This window comes from Sciurus vulgaris, assembly GCF_902686455.1.
Source record: "Sciurus vulgaris genome assembly, chromosome: 9".
Lineage (NCBI taxonomy): Eukaryota > Metazoa > Chordata > Mammalia > Rodentia > Sciuridae > Sciurus > Sciurus vulgaris.
Genome location: NC_136469.1, coordinates 77,860,501 through 77,881,484, shown reverse-complemented (window position 1 = coordinate 77,881,484; position 20,984 = coordinate 77,860,501). Strand labels below are relative to the sequence as shown.

Sequence of the window (20,984 nt, the reverse complement as noted above, 5' to 3'; positions counted from 1 at the left end):
TCTTTAAATATCCAAAATCTGCTGGGCATGGTGGTGCACACCTGTATCCCAGCACTCAGGAGGCTGAGGTAGGAAGATCACAAGTTCAAAGCCAGCCTCAGTAACTTAGCGAGGCCTTAAGCAACTTAGTGTGAACTTATCTCAAAAAAAGGGGTGAGGGAGGGGCTGGGAAGCTGGCTCAGTGGTTAAGTGCCCCTGGGTTCAAACCCAGGCATAAAAAAAAAATCCAAAACCTACCCATATATTATCCTCTCTCTCCTAATGAGTTGCTCTCCTCCCTTACCTTTTTTTTAAAACGTGTTCATAAAAGGTATGAGGGCTTTTCTGAATTGATTTTTTGTATTCCTTTTGTTTATTTTTAAATTGACAAAATATGTATTTATCACATAAACATGTTTTGAAATATGTATATATTGTGGAATGGGGCTAATTAACACCTCATCTCTCATTTTTTCATGGTAAGAACACTTAAATCTATTTTCAGCAATTTTTAAAACAATACATTGTTATTAACCATGGTCACGGTGTTGTGCAATAGATCTCTCTATTACTCCTTGGGTATAACTGGAATTTTGTATATTTTAACCAGTACCCCCAGCCTCCCTGCCTCCTCCAGCTCCTGCTCACCACCATTCTACTCTCTACTTCGATGAGTTCATCTTTTTTAGATTCCACATTTGAGATCATGCAGTGTTTTCTTTCTGTGCCTGGCTTATGTCACTTAGCACAATGTCCTACACACATGTGTAGGATTTTTCTTTTCTGAGGCTGAAGAATATTCCATTATGGATATATTCCACATTAACATACAGCATGTTCTTTATCCATTCATCCATGGATGGATAATGTAGATCGATTTTATATCTTGGCTGTTCTGGACAATGTTTCAATCAGCACAGGAATCTCTCTTCAACATGCTCATTTCATTTCTTTTGGATGTATACTGAGCTGTGGGGTTGCTGGATCAGATCAGATGCTAGTTTGATTTTTAATTTTTTGAGGAACCTCTGTGCTATTTTCTGTAATGGTTGCACTAACTTACAGTCCCACCAACAGTGGGCAAGGGTTTCCTCTTCTTCATATCCTCACCAGTGCTGGTTATCTTTCTCTTTTTGCTAATAATCACTTTAACAGGGGTGAGGTGATATCTCATTTTGATTTATATTTGCATTTCTGTAATGATTAATTCACTTAATTTTATAAAAGGACTCTGTTGAGACATAGTTCACATACCACACAATTCACCCTTTTAAACTATCCTATTTTAATGCTCTTACTATATTCCTGGAGTTGTGTGTCCATCACCACAGTGAATTTTATTACTCTCAGAGATATGCTCCCACTTCCTTACCATCTCCTCAGTCTCTTCCCAATCCCTCCCAGCTTACGTTCTGACTACATAATTTGTCTTTGCTGGACATTTTTTTATAAATGAAGTCATACAATATATAGTCCTTTGTGACTGGCATCTTTCACTTAGCATGTTTTTAATATGATCTTATTGCTGAGTAGTATTCCATTGTATACCCTGCACTGCATTTATCTATTCATCAGTTGATGGACATTTGGGTTCCTTTCCACATTTTAGCTATTACAAATAATATTGTTGTGACCATTCATATATAAATTTTTGTGCAGATATATGTTTTCATTTCTCTGAGGTATAAAATTGAGGAGTGAAGTTGCCAGATTATATAGGAGTTGTTTTCAGTTGTTTGAGGAATGCCAGACTCTCCCCTTACTTCTCAAGTGAGTACTGGTTCTCCTTTGGTTCTCTTCTTGCTCATACTGGAAGAACTCCGGCTTTACAATGAGTACATCAAATGGACTCATCTATGGTCTGCAGTTTTCCTTTTTACTTTAGCTCTTCCCTGCCCTGCCCCTTCACTTGCATCATTTTTAGTGGTTTTCGTGGAGTAGAGGACAGTATAGAGAAGTTTCTTCCTGTTTTCAGAACGGGCACTACATATACACCCCCCACTCTACTGGAAAATCAAATGTAACAAAAGCCTCCCAAGGACCTTTATGAAGCAAACCTCCTGGGAGTCCAGTGTTGGCGTGGACAGACTTAATGCCAATGTCCAGCTCTTAGAGTTCCTGGACCATCTGTCCCTATATAAGATGTGGTGGTCCATCTTATCCCCACTTCCAGATGTGGCTCCCTTTATTATGGTCCTCGGAAGGTAAGGGGTGAGGTGAGAAGACCATGGCGGGAGGGGCAGGAAACACCTCCTTTATTCCAAGACCCATTTCTACCTTCTCATCCAGTTATCCTGTAGCTAAGTTTGGAGTTTATTCCTCCTTGTAATGTTGCTGCCAGCACAAGTTGACAAAAACTTTAGGATCTCTGAAGTCTTTATAAATAGATGACTAATGAAACAGTGGCAGAAACTCATGGCTGAGTGGCACAGAGACAGTCCCTGCCTAGCAGTGGAAACCTCCCTTCCTGGGTTGATCTCTGTGCTCAGGCACAGCTTACCAAGGAGTCTGCATGGCTTCTATAAAGAAGCAGTTATATTTAGGAATCACTTACTGTGTGCCAGGCACAGTGCCAAGTGTCTCACCAGGTATCAACTCCTATTATCCTCATGCCTCTGAGCTAAGCCCTCTGAGCATCCCCTTTTAAAATGCAGACATAAATGCACAGAAGGGACAAGTAACTCGCCTAAACCCATAAGGCTAACAATAAAAGCCACAGCCCAGAAGGCTGATTTCATGCCAAGCACCACTCTAAATACTATGTATTAACACATCTGACTCTCCAACGAGCCCAGGAGGAGGTAAAGGCTACTATTATCTTCATTAGAAGATAAGGACACCAAAATGTAGAGGAGCCAGATCACTTGCCCAGAGAGTAAGTGGAGGATCCAGGACTCGACCAAACTCGTCTGACTCCATTAGCCTAGCTCTTAAGCATTTTGTCGTCCCTCGAGAGCCTACGTCTCCTTTCTTCCCCATCTCTCTGTTTGAAGCCCTTTTTTCCTGCCAAGTGATTGCACAGTCAAGGCTAGAGTGGCCAGAGCAGTTTGAGAGAAAAGTCAACTGCTGTTTCTTCTTTAGTAAAATTTCCATGGTGAAAATAAGTAACTACTATTTATTGATCACCTATTACATGCCAGGCACTGCACCAAGCAGTTTATATATTCCTGTGAAATAGGCATTGCTATTCCTATTTAACATACTAACAATTTTTTTAAAACTATAAATCAGAGAAATCACATGGGTTTCCAAGAGCCAGGATTCTAAAGCCAAAGTTCAAGTTCACTCAGCTCCACTCCTACTCTTTACAGATCCCATAAAATCTAGACTATTACTCTCCCCATGGACTTTCAATTCCCCTACTCACCAATGGCGCCCAGAGTGACAAGTGGGTTCTGTCGAGGGCTGACGTGCTTGTCATAGGGTCGGTTTCCATACATGTGGGCGGCACTGTTGACCAGCCAGGTGCCATTGAGGGAGATGGTATAGCGGAGGATGGCAGCCAAGAAATAGGAATTCCACAGACTTTCTCCCCAGATGTACCAGGGTACCACCGTGGGGAACAAAAAGCACATGAGCACCACGGTGATCTTATAGTACCTACGAGGCAGGACACCATGTCATCATTAGGCACCTACCTGTTGATGGAGGTGGGATAGGTTGAACAAGTTCCTAAAAAAGAAAAACAAACACACAAACAAACAAACAAAAACCACGAGGGACCTGTGCCAATCAGCACCTTCCACTCTGTCTATATAAGGAGAACCTGTTATGTGTCACCCTCTGAGCAGGGTCACAAGCCCATATACTTACAAAGGCTATACAGGTAACACAACTCTGAGACAGATAGAATGCTATACTTCAGAAGAATTTCAGTGTTGAGTAAAACTGAAACATTGTGCCAGCTAAACTCATATATCTTAGAGGTACGGTTATCCTACAAGCTACCAGTTTGAGACGGCTCCTAGAGATTTCTTTCACCAGCCAATCAAACTGATAGTTAGGTTTTCTAGAATAATTTCAAGATAGATTCAGTATTTTCTTGAATAATTTTAGGTACATAATTCTCTACTAAGTTTGGTGAAAAGGTAGATATGCTTACACTTAAAAAATGTTCTTTCCATCAGAGATTGCATTCCAAACTAGCATAAAAAAATAAATAATGAGTGTAGAGACAGGTGAAGTCACATAGAAAGTAATCATTAAAAGTCAAGCTTCGCTCTTTTGATCTCTGGCCTGTGTATCTAGCAAACATTTACTAAGAACCTACCACATGGCGGAGCTATTCTGATTCCTTCACATGTTATTGATTCATTTAATTGCAATAAAAACTTTCTGAGGAAGGGATCATTATCATTACCATTTTACAGATGAAGCGATTGAGAAAGAGAAAGCTTATACAGCTGGCTTGAAGTCACAAGACTAATAAGTATCAAGAACTGAAATTCAAGTCCAGGCAGAATCATGACAGAGACGGCCCAGCAAGTCTGGCTTATGAATAAAATCACATATGTACATGCGCTTTGTAGATTGCTAACTATTCCTGGGTGTTGGTTCCCATGATGATTGTGCTTATTGGGCAACATATAATCCATCAGCACCCATTTTCCAGTCACATAGGATACAGGATGGCTGTATTTTAGTGGCAAGTGGGCACCCAGGAAGTCAGAGGAGGTGAGCTGTGGTTAGAGGGGCAAAGATAGCTAAAGGACTTGTGGTCCTAGAGTGGCCTCCCTGGAGTCACATGCAGAAGGCTTTTAGGAAGCACTCTTGAGACATCTCTTTAAGGAAAGGGGCAAGGCAGCATGAGGCGGAGGGAAAAGCTCGCTCACAGTGAGTTTCTGAGGATCTGATGGGCCCTCTGGGATGGGTCACCTAAAGAGTTGTATCAAAATGAAAGGTGTCCCCACAACATCCCGTCATTGGCCTCAGGGTGGCCCGGGGAGGGTGAGCCCTTGGGCAAGGGTGATTTCCAGAGAGGACTGCAGCAGCAGGTGGGAGCACAAGCTGCAGTGGGCATCTGGGTGGAGCATGAAACCCCACAATGGCTGAGGGCCTGGGAACGTGGGGCGGGGGGCAGCAGGTGAAGAGGCGGGGCTCTGAAGGGAACATGGAAGAGGTACCAGAGCCAGGGACTGCTGCCGCTCCTCCTTCACACCTCTGGGGAGGAAGGAGAGCAGCGGAGCGCAGCTAACAGAAGGCATCGTGCCACTGAGGCAAGCTTCTTCCTCTCCCTCGACTCTCTTGGTTACAACCCAGACCTTTCAAAGGAGCCCCTTCCTGGTCCTGTTCTGATCTGGGAAAGAAGGTGAAAGAAAGCTCATGCACTGAGGGATTGCTCTGTGTGGGGCAGTGGGCTAACAGTGTCATGGGCCCCTCTCACTGAATCCTCACAGCAAACTGGGGACGGATGCCCTCTAGCCATCAAGACCCTGAGGATTGGAGAGGTACCACAGCTTCTCCAGGAGGAGGCCAGGCCTACTCTGGCTCTCGGCCTGTGGAATCAGCCTTCTCTGTCTGACTGCGGCTGGCCCCATAGGACTCAGCTCCCATCCAGGCCCTGCCTCTGCCTCCTCTCTCTGAAATGTTTAAGGAGCCACCTGCAGGCCTTGGCTCTGGTTCCGGAAGCTCTGCTCTGCTCCACCAAGGGGGTTGGGTCCCAGTGGAGGGAGAGAGACTGGCTTCCCAGTGTGAGAGAAAAAAAAATCCTGGGCTTCAATTGCTACATAACTTCTGTCCACCAAATTTCCTCTTTCTCAAAAGACATGGTCTTTAAAAACAAAAAACAAAAAAGAAAAAAACAGAAAAGAAAGAACAAAAAAGCATTGTCCTCCTTCCAACAAAGCTGCAGTAGGTCAAATTACAGAACAGCTCTGCAATTGCTCTTCCTGGAAATCAGCTGAGATTCCTCCTGTATGTTCAGGAGAATGGAAGGAAGAAGAACTGTCTAGGGGCAGGTGAGTCTGAGTAGGACACCAGTCTTTGCAGAGAAAAGACCCACTGGTGATGGGTCTTTCCAGAGAAAACTGTTGAAAAGTTCTTCCTGACCATTTCCAACAGACTCAGCAAATCTCTCCCAGGTCACCAAGTAGCCCTTCCTCCCACACACCAAGAGCCTCCAGCAGCTGGTCTCCATTTAATTGTAGCCATTGCCTCTGTGCCTCTAAACAAGTCCTGGGGTGACTTCCGGGTTCCTTGCTCAGTACACTCACATCTGAACACCTTTGCTGAATCCCATAAAGTCCTCCAGCACTGAATCCTTCCTCATTTAAAACACTTCCTCTCTTTGACTAGTGGAAGGGAGCTGGGCTAGAAGGGGGGCTGCTCGGATTGTCCTGCCTTTTTGCTAAATGGGTTTTTTATGCTGTAAAGATGGCATGACATGTACTTACCCATCTAGGCCCCTTTCTAGCTGTGTGACTTTGAGTGGATTATTTAATTGTGTTGAGCCTCAGATTTATCTTGCATAAAATGCTGTACTAACAAATTTACTAAGTGTTCACTGGGTACCAGTCTCTGCCCTACCACTAAGATAAAGTGAACTAAACACAAAAATCTCTCCCCTTATGGTGCAGGGGTGTTCTGGTAGAGACCTATTTACCTGACATATTCTAACAGGGAAGACACAACAAACCTTACAAATAAGCAAGACAAAGAGTTATTCATGGTAAATACTAAGAGAAGGTAAAGCATAAAAGGAGAATATATCAAGGACAGGTACTGCAATTTGAAATAGGGCATCTAGGCAAGAACTCACAGACACTATGGTATTTTGGTAAAGAATTGAAGGAAGTGAGAAGTTAACCATGTGGCTAAGTGAGACAGAGGAAACCACAAGTACAAAGGCCCTGAAGATATTCAGTACCAGCAGGAGAGTTGGGGCCAGAGCAGCTGAAGAGGTTGGTTTGAAGTGGCATACAGGAGCTCAGCCTCAGACATGGTAAGTGGGAGATGCCCACGTCATCTTCAAACAGGGAAGGGAAAGGAAGGGATGTTAACATACAGAGTTGGAATTTAGAGGTGCTCTGGAAAGAGGAGGTGACAGGAATAGAAATTCAGAATATGCGGGTACATATTCATGCCACTCACACACAGTTTCTCATTTGAGTTCCATAAGAGCCCCATGAAGTAATTTTTATCACCTCTCTTTTGCAGGAACTTTGCAGAGGTCCAGAGAGGGACTGGGACTTTCCTGTGGCCACACCAGTACAGAGCCCAGCTAGGCCTCAGAATGAGTTCTTAATCTCTGATTATCTGCTGCCTGTACGTACAACCTGGTTGACACATCTGGTCAACCAGGAACATGTCACAAGAAAGATGTAAACTTACCCAATATTATTTAAGATTGCCAAAAAGAGGAACAACTCAAGTGTCCACCAATAAATGAATGGATAAACAAAATGTTGTCTATGCATACAACAGAATATTATTCTGCCATTAGGAATGAAATTTCAATAAGTGTCACAATATGGATGGACTTGGAAAACATTATGATTAGTGAAATAAATCAGACACAGAAGAACAAATGCTATATGATTCCCCTTACAGGAGGTAGCTAGAATAGGCAGATTCAGAGACAGAAATGAAAACTGAAGTTAGGACAAGCTGGTAGGAGGGAGGAGGGAGGAAGTTATTGTTTAATGGGTAGAGTTTTTATAAGAATAATGAAAATTTTGTATAGAGTACAGATGTTTACATGACATCACAAAAGTATTTAATGTCACAGAATGGCACAGTCATAAATGGTTAAAGTGATAAATATTGTTATGTTTATTTTAGCACAATAAAAAGAAAATTATGAAGAAATATTTTCCTCAAAAATAAAAAGAGCATAAGGGCAGAGTTGGTTTTTCTTTTTCTACTGTGATACGCTATCCTGTTACAACATTTATGACTGGGTTGGGAAGAAACCTGAGAAACAAAGTTGATCCCTTAGACTATTGGTGTAAAAGAACAGAAAGGTCCTTGAATATGCTGACAGGACACTGCACTGCATTGCCAATCTTGGAGTTGCTTTATCCCCATGCCTTACCTTGGAATGTTCAAGCTAGCTGAGGTAAGATTTACCGAGGAGTAGCTGAAACCACTGTAGCACACTGTAGTGGATACTGTGGTGTGTCACCCAGATCCTCTGTTAGGATAAAAGATCTTCATCTCCCAGTTCCTGGCAGTGCCACCTCTGGTAGAGAAAGAGCCACTGTGTCCCAGGCCCTGCTACTCCCCCAGTGACTGCATCTAGTGACTGACTGATGAGGGAAGGAGTCCATGGCCTGGGCCTAGTCTCCATAGAGTTAGCAGATACCTCCATCAAGACTGATGAGAGCCCAGCTTCTTCCCTTGCCCACTCCTACTTTTCATCCCTTCTTCCACAGGTGTTGATCCTAAGAACCATCCCCAGTTAGCTTCCTACAACATAATATCCACCTCAGAGCCAGCTTCTGGGGTGACCAGCCCTGTGACATGGATACACTGCTGCACCAGCCAAGTTCAGCAGAAAGCCAGACTCTCCTGAATCTAGCAGAGAGCCTCCCATGCGGAAGGAGCTCCTAAACCTTTGAGGAATGACTAAATAAAAAACACTTGGTTAATAAATAATGAGTTCTCAGCTTTTCAGGAAAATAAAACACTACAATGATTTCAGTAAGGCAAAGAGATAAAATGCCAAGATTTCAAAAAGAGAAAGAGAGATTGAGAGAGAACCACACAATAAATGTTCAACCTACTTTTGGATTCTTCATGAGATGCTTATCTCTTGGGTTGGTTCCAATGTAGGATTAGGTACACAAAGTAGAGTCAACAACCTGATTAAAGGCATTCTCCTCAGGACCTGACTCCCAGCTAGCAACAGTTTTCATTGGGAGGCTTCCTACTTCTGGTTTAAATGAACAACTTCTGACCATGAGCTAGGTCATTCTCCCAGCTGCCAAATATGGTAACATTTTGGCAATATGTAAGATTAACAAAAGGTCATTCCAAAAGGTTTGGTTTTGGAATGTGAGAGGCTTCCTCTCTGTCTTTCTGAAAAATACGGAGACCCTGGGACAGGTGAAGACTATTAAGATTATCAAAGAAGAGAAAGAAAGGGATAAGGACAAGAGAAGGGGTGGTAGGTATGCATCCAGGAATGACACATTAGGTAGAGTTTGAAACCAGAGACCCACATGTCTTAGCCAGAAACAAAATCAAAAGCACTCAAGCCACCTTCCAGGTAATTCTAGAACAGCTTCCTGTAGCTGGAAGATGACAGCTTATTAGGACAAGTGTACACTACATGTTGAAACCTCTCCACTCCCACCTTCTCACAGTCCCTCATCACACCAAAACCAAACTGGAAAGATGTTTCTCGGCATTTAGTTCAGGACAGGGAGTCCTTTTTCACACAATCAAACGCCATCTCACCCAACAATGCCCTGACCCAAGCTATCCTAGGCAAACACAGATCTGGGCCCTAACCTTTCAACTTCTCCAACTTTTTGAGGCATATCCTTATTCTAACAAACTGGGTCACAACAAAGAGAACTGAAACCTTGAGAATAGCCTTGAAACCAAAAATCATTCCATGTGGAAGAAAGAATTTGGGACTTCTTTCTTCCTTCTCCTTTTTTTTCCCCAAATCAGATGTGATAAGCGCCTTAAAACTCTCATTTCTCTTTAGATGAAAAAGAAATTGTTGTTCTCAGTCTGCAAGCATTTTCCTACTGCTTGACTGACCCTAAGCACAGCAGTCCCATGCTGGTGGTGTGTGAGACCTTGAGAGTGAAATCTATCAGAGCATGAAGGAAGGGGAGCAACCCGCTGACTTCTGGTGGGGGGCAGCCTGGGGAAACGTGAAAAGCAGCAAACACCTCCATGGGTGGGAAGAAGCTGCAGCCCCACAAATGTGTCATAATGATGAGCAATGAGCTGTCACTGGCATCTTGATTACACATGTTTAAGTTTTGTGATTTCACTTAAAACCTCACCAGAAATTCATTTCCCTTCAATTTCTGCATCTTGTAGAGGACCAGGAAAAATAATAGGGATGCTTACCAAACATTTATTTAGAAGATAAATGATACAGCCTGGCAGTTTATAAATGGATGAAGCATTCTCTCCCCTCCACTGTCCCCCCAGCAACACCCACAGGGAGGTGGAATATGTGATGCGTTCAGATGCAGAGGTGAAAATGGAAGCCCATTTGTGGAGAAGCTCTCTGGAGTTTTGCAGAAAATCTTCTAGACTCTTTGAATTGTTTAAGTTGAAAATTGGCTTTGTCTCTTCCTGGGTGCAAGTGTCTTTAAGTGAAAGCATTCACGATGGCTGTGTTTGAAGTATTTTCTGAAAGTTGTAATCAGACAACCCTGGACACAGCTTTGACCTTAATTAGTCCTGACATCACTTCTTGCTACTCCATGATAAGCATCCCTGTAGAAGAAAACCTTTTAATGGGACTATCTGATGCAAAACCTGCATCTTCTAGATGTATCTTCTTCTCCGGTGCAGGAAGATAAAATGGTAAGCCACTGCTCCACAAAAGCATCTCCTTTGGGCCCTTGCAATGCAATGGGGAAATGACAGTTTTATTCTGTCTACCTTTGGCTTTATTTACAAGCTTCTGAGGTCTGAATGCAGAGGTTGGTCGCATCCACCCATTTGAATTTATTTTTGCACAATTTGCACTAATTCACTAAGCAGTGAATCAAAAGGTAAACACAATTATTTTAGAATTTTAACACAAAAATCATTATTTCTACCTCATTAACAAAGAAGGGCTTAAAGAAAATACTCAGGCATGCTAATTGTCAAGACTGGTGTGAAGAAGGATAAATAAAGGGCTTCTTTTCCTTCTCCAAAGCTTTTTTTTTTTTTTTCCCATTATGGTAGACAGAAAATTCTTTGAGGACAGGGGGATTTCCCATAGTTGCTTGTATGCAAAATGCTCACCCACCAAGTAGGTGCCCCATGCGCAGCTGAACTGTCAAATTGCATCAAAAAGAATTGAGGGTAAGGATCATTTATCTTCAGCAAAAGCAGTTAGGTAAATCCTCCTTCCATTGCTTGGTACCTAAAGCTTTTCTAGTCCTCTTAGTAGATATCAAAGTTGATGAGATAGAGTGTCACAAGTCTCTGTAAGATTCTAGTCTCTCTCTCTTTCTCTGTACTCCTTTCTTTTCACTCTCCTCCTTCCCTTCCCTACTAGTTTTTAGTTATTCTCAACAGATAGACCAACTCCTTATGATATGTGGCATATGGTGACTAAAATAACAAAATCATTTGCAAAATTATACTTTCTGCCACTTAAAACTTCATTCTACTTTCACCCTCCCTCTCTGAATGAACTGATCGCTGCAGGAGAAACAGAACCACTTTTCTCAATCTGGGACCTTTAAAACTGAATGCAATGTATTTCCACTTTTCTGGGGCACAAAACCCATGACTTTTGTTAGATTTTCAGGAATATTCAATCTCCAAAAGAATGAAAGTCTAACACACGCATAAGGTGACTATTTTTTTTAAATGATGATATGTTGTTTAACTGTGATTTTCTTCTTTTTACGTTAGAATCTGGCCTAGGATTTAAGTAAGAACATTTAATTCAATTTAAAGAACGGTCCTTTAAAAAATTGAAGTGGTCATTCCTAATTCTTTTGGTAGTAAAATTTTAAAAGGAATGGCAGTGACACGAAGTAGCAGTGTGTGTGTATATGTGCTCCCGTGATCATTCTAGCCCACATGCCAACTGACGGAGTACCATCCTCCACCCCCATGCAAAGGAGCAAGTTTAATTCCAAAACCCTATCCACTCCATCAATAGGAAGCTCCTCACCAGCGGCCAACCAGGCTCTTTGAGGGGAAAGAGCCAATGAAGTCTTTTGAGCCACCTTCTCGATCAATACCCACTGCTGCGGCTGAATTGATTAGGTAGGTGGGCCATTGTTTTTGTCAAGGGCAAAAGTGAACAGACCAGTTGATAAAGCACAGCTGCTTCATTCCACTTGTAAAAGACACGACCCTGTGTACAACACGGGCCTTCTAAAGATCACACAGGTTCCATCCCTGTGTTCAGGCTGCGTTGTCCTTCCAAAGCTGTCCAGGCCTTTAGAAATCACCTCAAGTTCAAATTGATTTCTTCCAGAAAGCCTACTCTGATGGATCCACTCTCAGCTGTGATCACTGCATTATTCAACATCCCTACAGTACAATGATGCTGTAAAAATTCAAGAAGACAATGACTTTAGATAGCTGAGTTTTCCCATTAGTTGAGAGTATAGAAGTACAATTACTTAAACTTAAATGTGTTTGTGTGTGTGTGTGTGTGTGTGTGTGTGTGTGTGTGTGTGTAAATCATTACCCATTTTTCTGCCTCCTTAATCAGAGTTTATGAAATAGAACTTGACCTTCATGATGGTGATGAGTGTCTTAGGCTGGTTCCTCAGAAGGTAGGGATTGAGGCTAAAGGTTATGTGCTACTGTTCTATCAAAGGAGCTCAGTCCCAGAGAAACAGAAGTGGGAGGCAGGTAAGGCAGGGATGGGAAAGGACATTATTGAACTGGTCCCTGTTGGACATCTCAGTCTGGCAGAACCATCTTCCATGAGGCAACATGGGCCACTCTGTGTTGGGATTTTCCTTTCAGGCGTTTAGGGGAAGAATGTGTCCACCAGCTCCCACTTCTCATCTCCACTGCCATCACCCCCATGCACAAAACTTCTGGATTGCAAATGTAGGTGTGAAGCAGTGTTTCAGGCTCCAGGGCCCACAGAGGTCCCAGCACAGAGGCACACATGGCACAGGTGAGAAGGTACTGTTGGGGTGAGCCTACCGGAAGCACAGAGAGCTGCTCAGAACAAAGGGCCAGAAGCCTAGGACAGAAGAGAGTCTACAGAGGCACCTACCAGGTGTCTCATATGATGAGAGTGACTTTTAGAAATACAGTGAAGTGCCCAGTGTTTCGCTGTATAGTCTAATGAGGTATGAAGAGGGCTGGTGTCAACTGAGTCACTATCTGACTCAGACTACTAGGGGCAGGGAAATGTAAGGCACAGGGAAAGGCAGGTGGGATATCAGGTACCTAAACACAACCAGAGAGAGCAAGTTCTAGTATTCTACAGAACGGTGGGGGGATAATAGGTCACAATACATATTTTCATAAAATTATTCAGAAAATATGCATATTTTATGAAGAACTAGAAGATAGGAGCTGGAAGGTTTAAAACACAAAGTAATGGTAAGGAGATGGAAATGTCAATTAACCTGATCATTACATTATGTATATGTACTGAAATATCACATTGTACCCTGCATTTATGTGCTGAAGTTTACATGCACAAAGAACAGAGTTTGATGCATAGAAAGTATTCAATATACAGGAATCAATATGATAAAGAGCATTATAAGAATCATTAAGAAAAAGCCCAGAACCTTTTATTGTTATTCTAAAATAAGATGTAGACTTATACTCAGCTTATTAGAATTTTGGGTTTTCAAGAGCGAGAAGATCCTAAATGAGCACCTGAAGGGAATCACCTGTGAGCAAATGTTCTTGCCTATTTACATGCAAGGCATGTCAACTCATAGTTATCCAGGGTAATAGAGGAGGTCGGGACACAAGCAGATGCTGGTGACAGTGAAAAGAGAAAGACCTCAGGCCTCAAGACCCTTCTTCTAACAACCTGGACCCACACTGTCAATTCAGCTGGTAGTTGGTGCAGGTAATAATGAGGAAAGGCACACAGGGCACAAAGGATACATATGCATATTTGCATATTAAATAGAACTCTTTACAGTTTTAAAAATCTCTCCCTGCCTGGGAACCTGCATTAGGAGGCGTTTCCCATTTCTATTTCTCTTTTTCTCTGGAAACACTTAACCTTTAGAATCCAAAAATTCCTTTACCACCACTTGGGATTCTGACTCTTAACTTCCTGTTCTTGCCCTTAAGTTTGGTTATTACAGTCATAAGTGATGTGTTGCTCTCCCAATCCATTAGAGCAAATATATTGACTCAAGGGTAAGTGAAAATTTTCATTATCACAAAAATCCAACATTTAGGCAGAATTTGAAAGTGTGTGTGTGTGTGTGTGTGTGTGTGAGAGAGAGAGAGAGAGAGAGAGAGAGAGAGAGAGAGGAGAGATACAAGAGAAAGAGATAAACAGGTTTTCAAATTCTGTCCAACTAAGAACTATATTTTTTCTCTAAATCTCTTGATGGTAATTATTTTTGTCTTCTTAGAAATGGAAGACAGACCAGAGTAGGTTTAAAAGAATACCATGAACTATATACATCAGTTGAGTCCATGAGCATATTCTGACAAATCACATTATTATTTCAGCATGGATTCCTTTTATCTGTGTGACAGATTTGTTATTGTTTTATAGGAAAATAGTGTGAGAAGTAAGTCACTTGCACAGGGAGTCAGTCCAAAGCCAATTTCTGACAAGGATTATCCTTAGGTGATAAGTTGACGGTGACTTCTTTGGTTTCTCTTTCAGTGGGAATTCATCCCTTTTAGTCTTTGTAATTTTAGTATTTTAGACTAAGAATTTTACTCTTAGAATAATTTTTGCAATGAGTTGTTCTTTCTCCAAGAAGGGAATTTGCCTAAGCTCACCTTAATTTTTTTTAATTTTGTTTTGTTGATTCTTCTTAGTTATACATGATAGTGTTCCCTTTCATTTGTAAGAAATTTCTGAACTGTGAAAGCGTTTCTTGAAGAAAAGCAGGGAGGGAAGAGGTGAGCTTTTCATTCCCAAGGCTGAATTACGTCAGACATCTAGACAGTGGCCCTCCATTGGGAGCCATCTGCATTCTGCCAGCATGACTTTGGGCAACAACCCAGGTGACATTCTCTGCAGACTGGTCACCCCCAGCGGCATCCTGCAACTTGTCTGGGCAGCTCAACAGTTCCTGCTGTCAACCTAGGCTATCTAAGGAGGTAAAGCCAGGTGTCTGGGCAGCCACTCACTGTCCTTCTCACCATCCATGGTAAAAGTTCAATGATTCCTGTCAACAATGACAACAAAAATTATAGGTTGTCTAAAAAGAAACCAAACAAGAAACATGTAAGACCTAGAGGACTTTAAGCATTTGGTGAAATAGATAAAAGAGGTCTTGGCAGAGGGATGGACTTGTTCCCGAAGGGAGTAGTGAGAAGGTCCTCGCCTACCAGTTACAAGCAACCATCTTCCCAAGCAGACTTCTCCAACCTCATCTCCTAGTGGTGAATTCCCTTGGCTCCTAATAGAATCATCCACCACATTATCACTTTCATATGTAGACCTGGATGTCTCTGGCTGTTTCATAAGTGTGCACCTCTTCTTCTCAATTAAATTATAAGGTTCATAAAGGCAGGGACTATCTCTTTTTTTCCCCTTGTATTTTCCATACCCCTTACTTCAGAAATGCCTCTACTTTCAAGTTTTCCATATAATGAAGTTCACAGATAGGGAAAAACACAGGAGATAAAGGCATCCATGCTGCCCTGCATGGATGCCCTGGTGCAGCAGATGGAATTAGTGGCCATAAGCAGTTATCCAGCCACACACTTGATTCGTCAGGGCTCCTGAGCTGGGCTTGTGCTCAGGCAGAGAGGTTCTCTGAACATCAGTAACATCATCAGCTTCAAAAGTGTAAAAGTAGCAAGTGTCTGTAACACTGCTGAAAAGAGGCACATGATTAAGCTGGAAACAAAAGTAGAAATGATTTTTCAAAATTGAAAGGCATGAAAGATTGCCAAATGTTGCAGGGTACACAGCAGGAAGAATTCTTGAGATCAGAGGGCAAATAATGCTCAAAAGGGAAGGAACAGGGATTAACTGAATGAAAAGGGCAAATTTTTAAGGTTACAGCTGAATGTTAGCAGCAATGAATGATGTCTGATGGCAGAAACTTTGTTGATTCCAGTGAAGGCCACGAGTTTAGTGGGGAACTTAAGACTAGGCATAGTGAAAGGGTGGTAGTGTCTCATCTGCTGTAGGCCAAAGACAGCTCCACAGGCTGGAGTTGCTGGGTTCAGGGCCCATCCACATCAGCAGAGCATCGAGTGCTGGGTGAGGTGGCAAAGAGGGTACTCTAGGCATCAGAGGTCACACTGCAGAATGGAAAGAAGAGAAGAGTACCTCAAGTCTTAAAACTTTGACAGGATCATTAAGTTTTCACTTATGGAAATGCATCTAGAACCTGATAGTTTAAACTTCTCTTAGTCACTTTGGACTTATTTTTTTAAAATGGGCCTATGAATAGCCTTTGAGAATCTAAACTCCTCATGAGGGGAACAGCTCCTATTAGGAGATGTAGGAATTTGCCTCCAGGAGATGAGGGTGAAGGTCCTTGAAGAAATCTGCATGGGAAGTACAGTATGTGTAGCCAATAACATGAATATTTAATGCACAGCTCCTTGGTACCCTCACATATACTAAGTAACTTATTTTACCAGTAATTTTGTAAGGTAAATATTATCACTTGACATCACTATTTTATTGTTGTGGAAACAGACTCTCAGAGAAGAGTGAAAGTGGGATCTTTTGACTCCACAGCCATATTTTGCCTCTCCATAGCTGCCCCTGTGTGTTGATTGACTGCAGGAATCAATAACCCAGTGCTAACCCAGGTTATAATTTTTCTTGTACTTCCAACAGTTAAAAAAACATGACTTGGTTTTTTGGTCCATATCTGTTATTTTATAAAATGTTCTCACAAAGTCTCACTCTATGTCTCTCTTCTGACCTTCAGAATACCTCCAGGGACACAGAAGGGCCACATGGCATCAGGCAGCACTTTTAAAAGTGGTTTCAATGAATATATAACAAAGTCAAACCATGCACTACCAGAAGGTGACTTTTCAACATGCATCCTGCTGCCACTCACAAAGCATTTCCTGTGTGGCCTCTCCGATGAGGCCCTTCCTGTCTCTGGACATTCCTTATACCAATAAAGAATAAAGGGCATAGCTGAGCGTCCTACCCAGATTTACTCAGGAAGGGTTAAATTTCTCCAAAGCTCCTGCGGAAATTGTGCCAATAATGAAAACTCCATATCTCTCCATCTAATCATCCCTTGACATGTTCAATTGGATATAACATGGTAAGATGGAGACTGAAGAATTAGAATAAATTATGTCAGAGGAAAAGCTCCTGGTAGCTCTGACATGACAGCCTGCACACCACTCATCTAAATGTTCATTTTGGGTAATGGAACAGTTATCAACAAATTCATTACTTAAGACAATATTTTCACTTCAACTGTCAACTGACAAAGGGTCTCCACAATCCATGGCTGTCAGCAGTTTGCATCAATAAGAGAGAAAATGTACATGAATTTCACAAATATGTATGAATCACACTCTTTCCATTTTAAAAGGGACCCAGAGTCATTTAATATTTTCATAAAATAGCTGTCACAAGGACATGAACCTCATAAATCATTTCTTGGAAAGAACTACAAGTTGGACAGCAAAGTGATGGATTTGCTTCTAGGGAATCGGTCCATTTCATATATACATTTGTGGCTTCAGATGCCTCTTGTTTAACTTCTCCTTTACTTACTTTCTAACTTAATATTAGCTAGGTTCTTTAGAAAAGGGTCTTTCATGGAGTAAAAGCATTAAAGTGACTACTGTTGTCTATGGGGTAATATATTCCAGCTCAGAGCACTGGAGAAAGCAAAAACAAGAAATCCACACAATTCCTCGGCTGTTAATGTGCCCATCTATACCAGGTTAAGTGACCACTCTACCTTCTTCCAACAACAAGCAGAGTTTGTACTCACTCTCAGGCTCTTTTCTATGGAGTCCCATTGGATGCTACAAGAAAGAGTGGGTGTAGGGTAGAAGATCAGGACTTCCTCTGCTTCATAGACCTGGAGGAGATGATCAGCTGCTGTTGGAGGACCAGCAGGAAGCTTTGCCCTCTTCCTCAGACCAGCTTTTGCAATGCAAAAGTTGTAAGTTTTGCAGGGGAGGCAAAATATCTGGGTCCTAGGACAAGGCAAAAGTCTATTGTTTCTGGGAAAGGAACAGAAGCAAACCAAGGGTGGAAAAAGGACAGAAAATTCTCTTGCCCCATACAGGCAAAGAGCCACTGCTGATAAAGAAGGATTAGAAGTGAAAACCTTCCTTAGGAAATCTGCTTGTGCCTAGGATCCTGCATTGACCCAAAACAGAGGTCTGCAACAGCTGGGGAGAGTCAGGAAAGCTGAGAAAGCCTCAACCACAACATTAAGGCACATTAAACTTGCCTAAGACTGCTACTGTACCAGGACAAAGAAACCTCATACTCACAATAAGCCACACATGAAGAAACAAGACACAGAATTCACCTTGGGAATAGAAGCAAGAGCACAGAGAGTTACTTTGTGGTGCAGGTGTGCAGGGACAGTTGAAAGCTGAAGGTTGAATAATTAGAAATTTTTCTGGCACCCCAAGCTCTAAGCACATGGTAAGAGCACTCATCTACTGAAGTCTATGGTGCAATCAATAACACCAGATTCAAAGATGGCTCAGATATTAAAGTATCGGATAGGACTTTAAAATAATAATTATTAACATATTAAAAGGATTTAATGGTAAAGGTAAATAACATGCATGAGCAGACAGATTTTTATCAAAGTGTCAAATGTAAACCTTATGAATAAAAAACATTATCAGCAATGAATAATTCCTCTGATGAACTCACTGACAGACCAGACATAGCTGAGGAAAGAATTGATGAACTTGAAGATATGTCAATGGAAATTATGTAAATCAAAACATAAAGATAAAATGGAGTTAATAAAACAATATTTATGTGGGACAATATCAAATGGCATAATGTTTGTGTAATTAGTGTCCTAGAAGAAGTGAGAGAAAATAAAGTGAAAGAAGAAGAAAACAACTAAGATTTTTCCAAAATAGGTGAAAGAGAAGTTGCAGATCCAAGCATCTTGATTAGTCCCAACCAGGAAAACTCCCTCACCATTACCCCTGAAAACAAACCTAAACACATCACAATCAAACTGCTGAAAACCAAAGATAAAGAAAATATTCTGAAAACAGTGAAAAAAGAATCACAATAGATTTCTCAGAAGCTATGCAAAGCACAAGATAAGGTCTTGTCACCTTTAGGATACTGAAAGAAAAAAAAAAAACAACCTGCCAACCCAGAAGTTTATCTCTGGTAAAAATACTTTTAAAGAATGAAGGTAAGTGGCTGGGCTGTGGCTCGGTGGTAGGGTTCTTGCCTGACACATGTGAGGCCTTGGGTTTGATCCCCAGCACCACATATAAATAAATAAATAAATAAATAAATAAATAAATAAATAAATAAAATAAAGGTTCATCGACAAACTAAAAAAAAAAATTTTAAATGAAGGTAAAATAAAGACCTTAGATGAACAAAAACTGAAAATTTATTGCTGATAGATCCTTGATGTAAGAAATGATACAGGAAGTTCCTAGGGCAGAGAATAATCTCAAATGTAAATTAGGACACACACACACACACACACAAAGCAACTAAAAATTAAAGGAATATAAATACTAAACATATTTTTCTTATTTTAATCAATTTTAAAAGAATATAGAATATGAATACATTATTGTTAAAAAAAAAAACCTAGCATTTAAAAAACTTCAGAGTATACAACAAAATTTTAACTGATTTTTTTTTTTTGAGGTGGAAAGATTGCAAATTATTTTATTTTAGTCTTGATTCTTATTTGCATTTCTAAACTGTCTGCAGTGAATCTATATAACATTTTGTACTAAAGTAGTATTTTATGCTTAAGTTATATTTGTAATGTTCAGATTTCAAGAGTTCTAAGGTTAAAGTTTATAAATGGTTTCTCTACTTTTCCCACCTAATATATAATAAAAAAATAAGAATAGAGTAAAAAAGAGGATTATTTTTCTGATTCTTATGTCAATGACAATATATCTAACTTATCAGGCAATAAATAATGATTAAATTAAAGCCTCTTATAAATGCTGTTTATATTCTACTGACTGAAGGCCTAAAGCTATACTTGCCTTGAAGGACAGTTCATGCCAAAAAAATATTCAGGATATATTAGAAAGAGAGTCAAGACTTGATGCCTAAATATTAGGGAGAATGGCATCTATTTGTACCAAAATATCTTTTGCAAAATTTAAGCTTGCTTTAACTTCTATATAAACATTTAAATTTTACATTAAAACTAATTACAACTCCTTTTCAGCTTTTATGGTAGAGTAGTATTTTACTAGAAAAAGAATAATTAATAGCAAATGAATATGGCAGAAAGAAAAAAAAGGAAAAGAAAAAAAATTACAGCAAACATAGGCCAATTTTTAAAAAAAATTATTTAATTAAGGCAATGAGGAGCCAGAATATTAGAAAATCAAGTCCAGAATCCAGGTACCATCTGCAAGGATTATTTCGAGGATTAGAGATAATGTGTGCAAAGACAAAATGTGAGTACACAGTAAGCCGTTAATAAATGGCAGTTATTCTTGGCTACTGGAGTGAATTCAAGATGCATGAAGATACCTGTATTGCCATCAACAATGAAGCTAAGATAATACTTTACAAACAGCAATTCCGGAATTTACTGGCACCTGTTGATTTATACGTTTCCCATACTTCTGAGCAAAGTACTTGGGTTCCAGAAATTTGAGAAATTGTCTTCTCATTTTTGCCCAGGGAAATTTCTTGCACGAAAAAATGGATGGTTGATGTGGAGAAAGAAAAATGACTGCTATGCAGTTGATGTATCTTCCCACTCACACACAGGCAAGTTCTCCTAAAGTTCCAGGAGGAAAAGTACCTTCTATAGAGATAAACAAGTAACATTTTGACTAGGAAATTTTTTTAAAAATTTTTAAAATTTTTAAAATTTTTTTAAAAATTTCAAAACAGCTTTTGAATTATCTGCCATACTGATTTCTCCCACACACAAATTAAAAGGGAAATTCTAGTGTCAGTGCTGCAACCTTGATACTAAATGCTCTCTGCCTTGCATCCAGAGTATAATTCAGCTGTTTGATTGCAGTAGTCAAAATCGCCTTAGAAAGGC

At 40.7% G+C, this 20,984-nt stretch overlaps 1 protein-coding gene across 1 annotated transcript in view; it reads right to left on the bottom strand.

The window, feature by feature from the left end:
- Positions 1 to 20,984, bottom strand: part of SCD5 (stearoyl-CoA desaturase 5) — a 148,566-nt gene that overhangs the window by 2,850 nt on the left and 124,732 nt on the right. Inside the window, exon 4 of the mRNA XM_079153333.1 lies at positions 3,347 to 3,579. Coding sequence (XP_079009459.1) covers positions 3,347 to 3,579 — 233 coding nt within the window. The remainder of the gene's footprint in view (positions 1 to 3,346; positions 3,580 to 20,984) is intronic.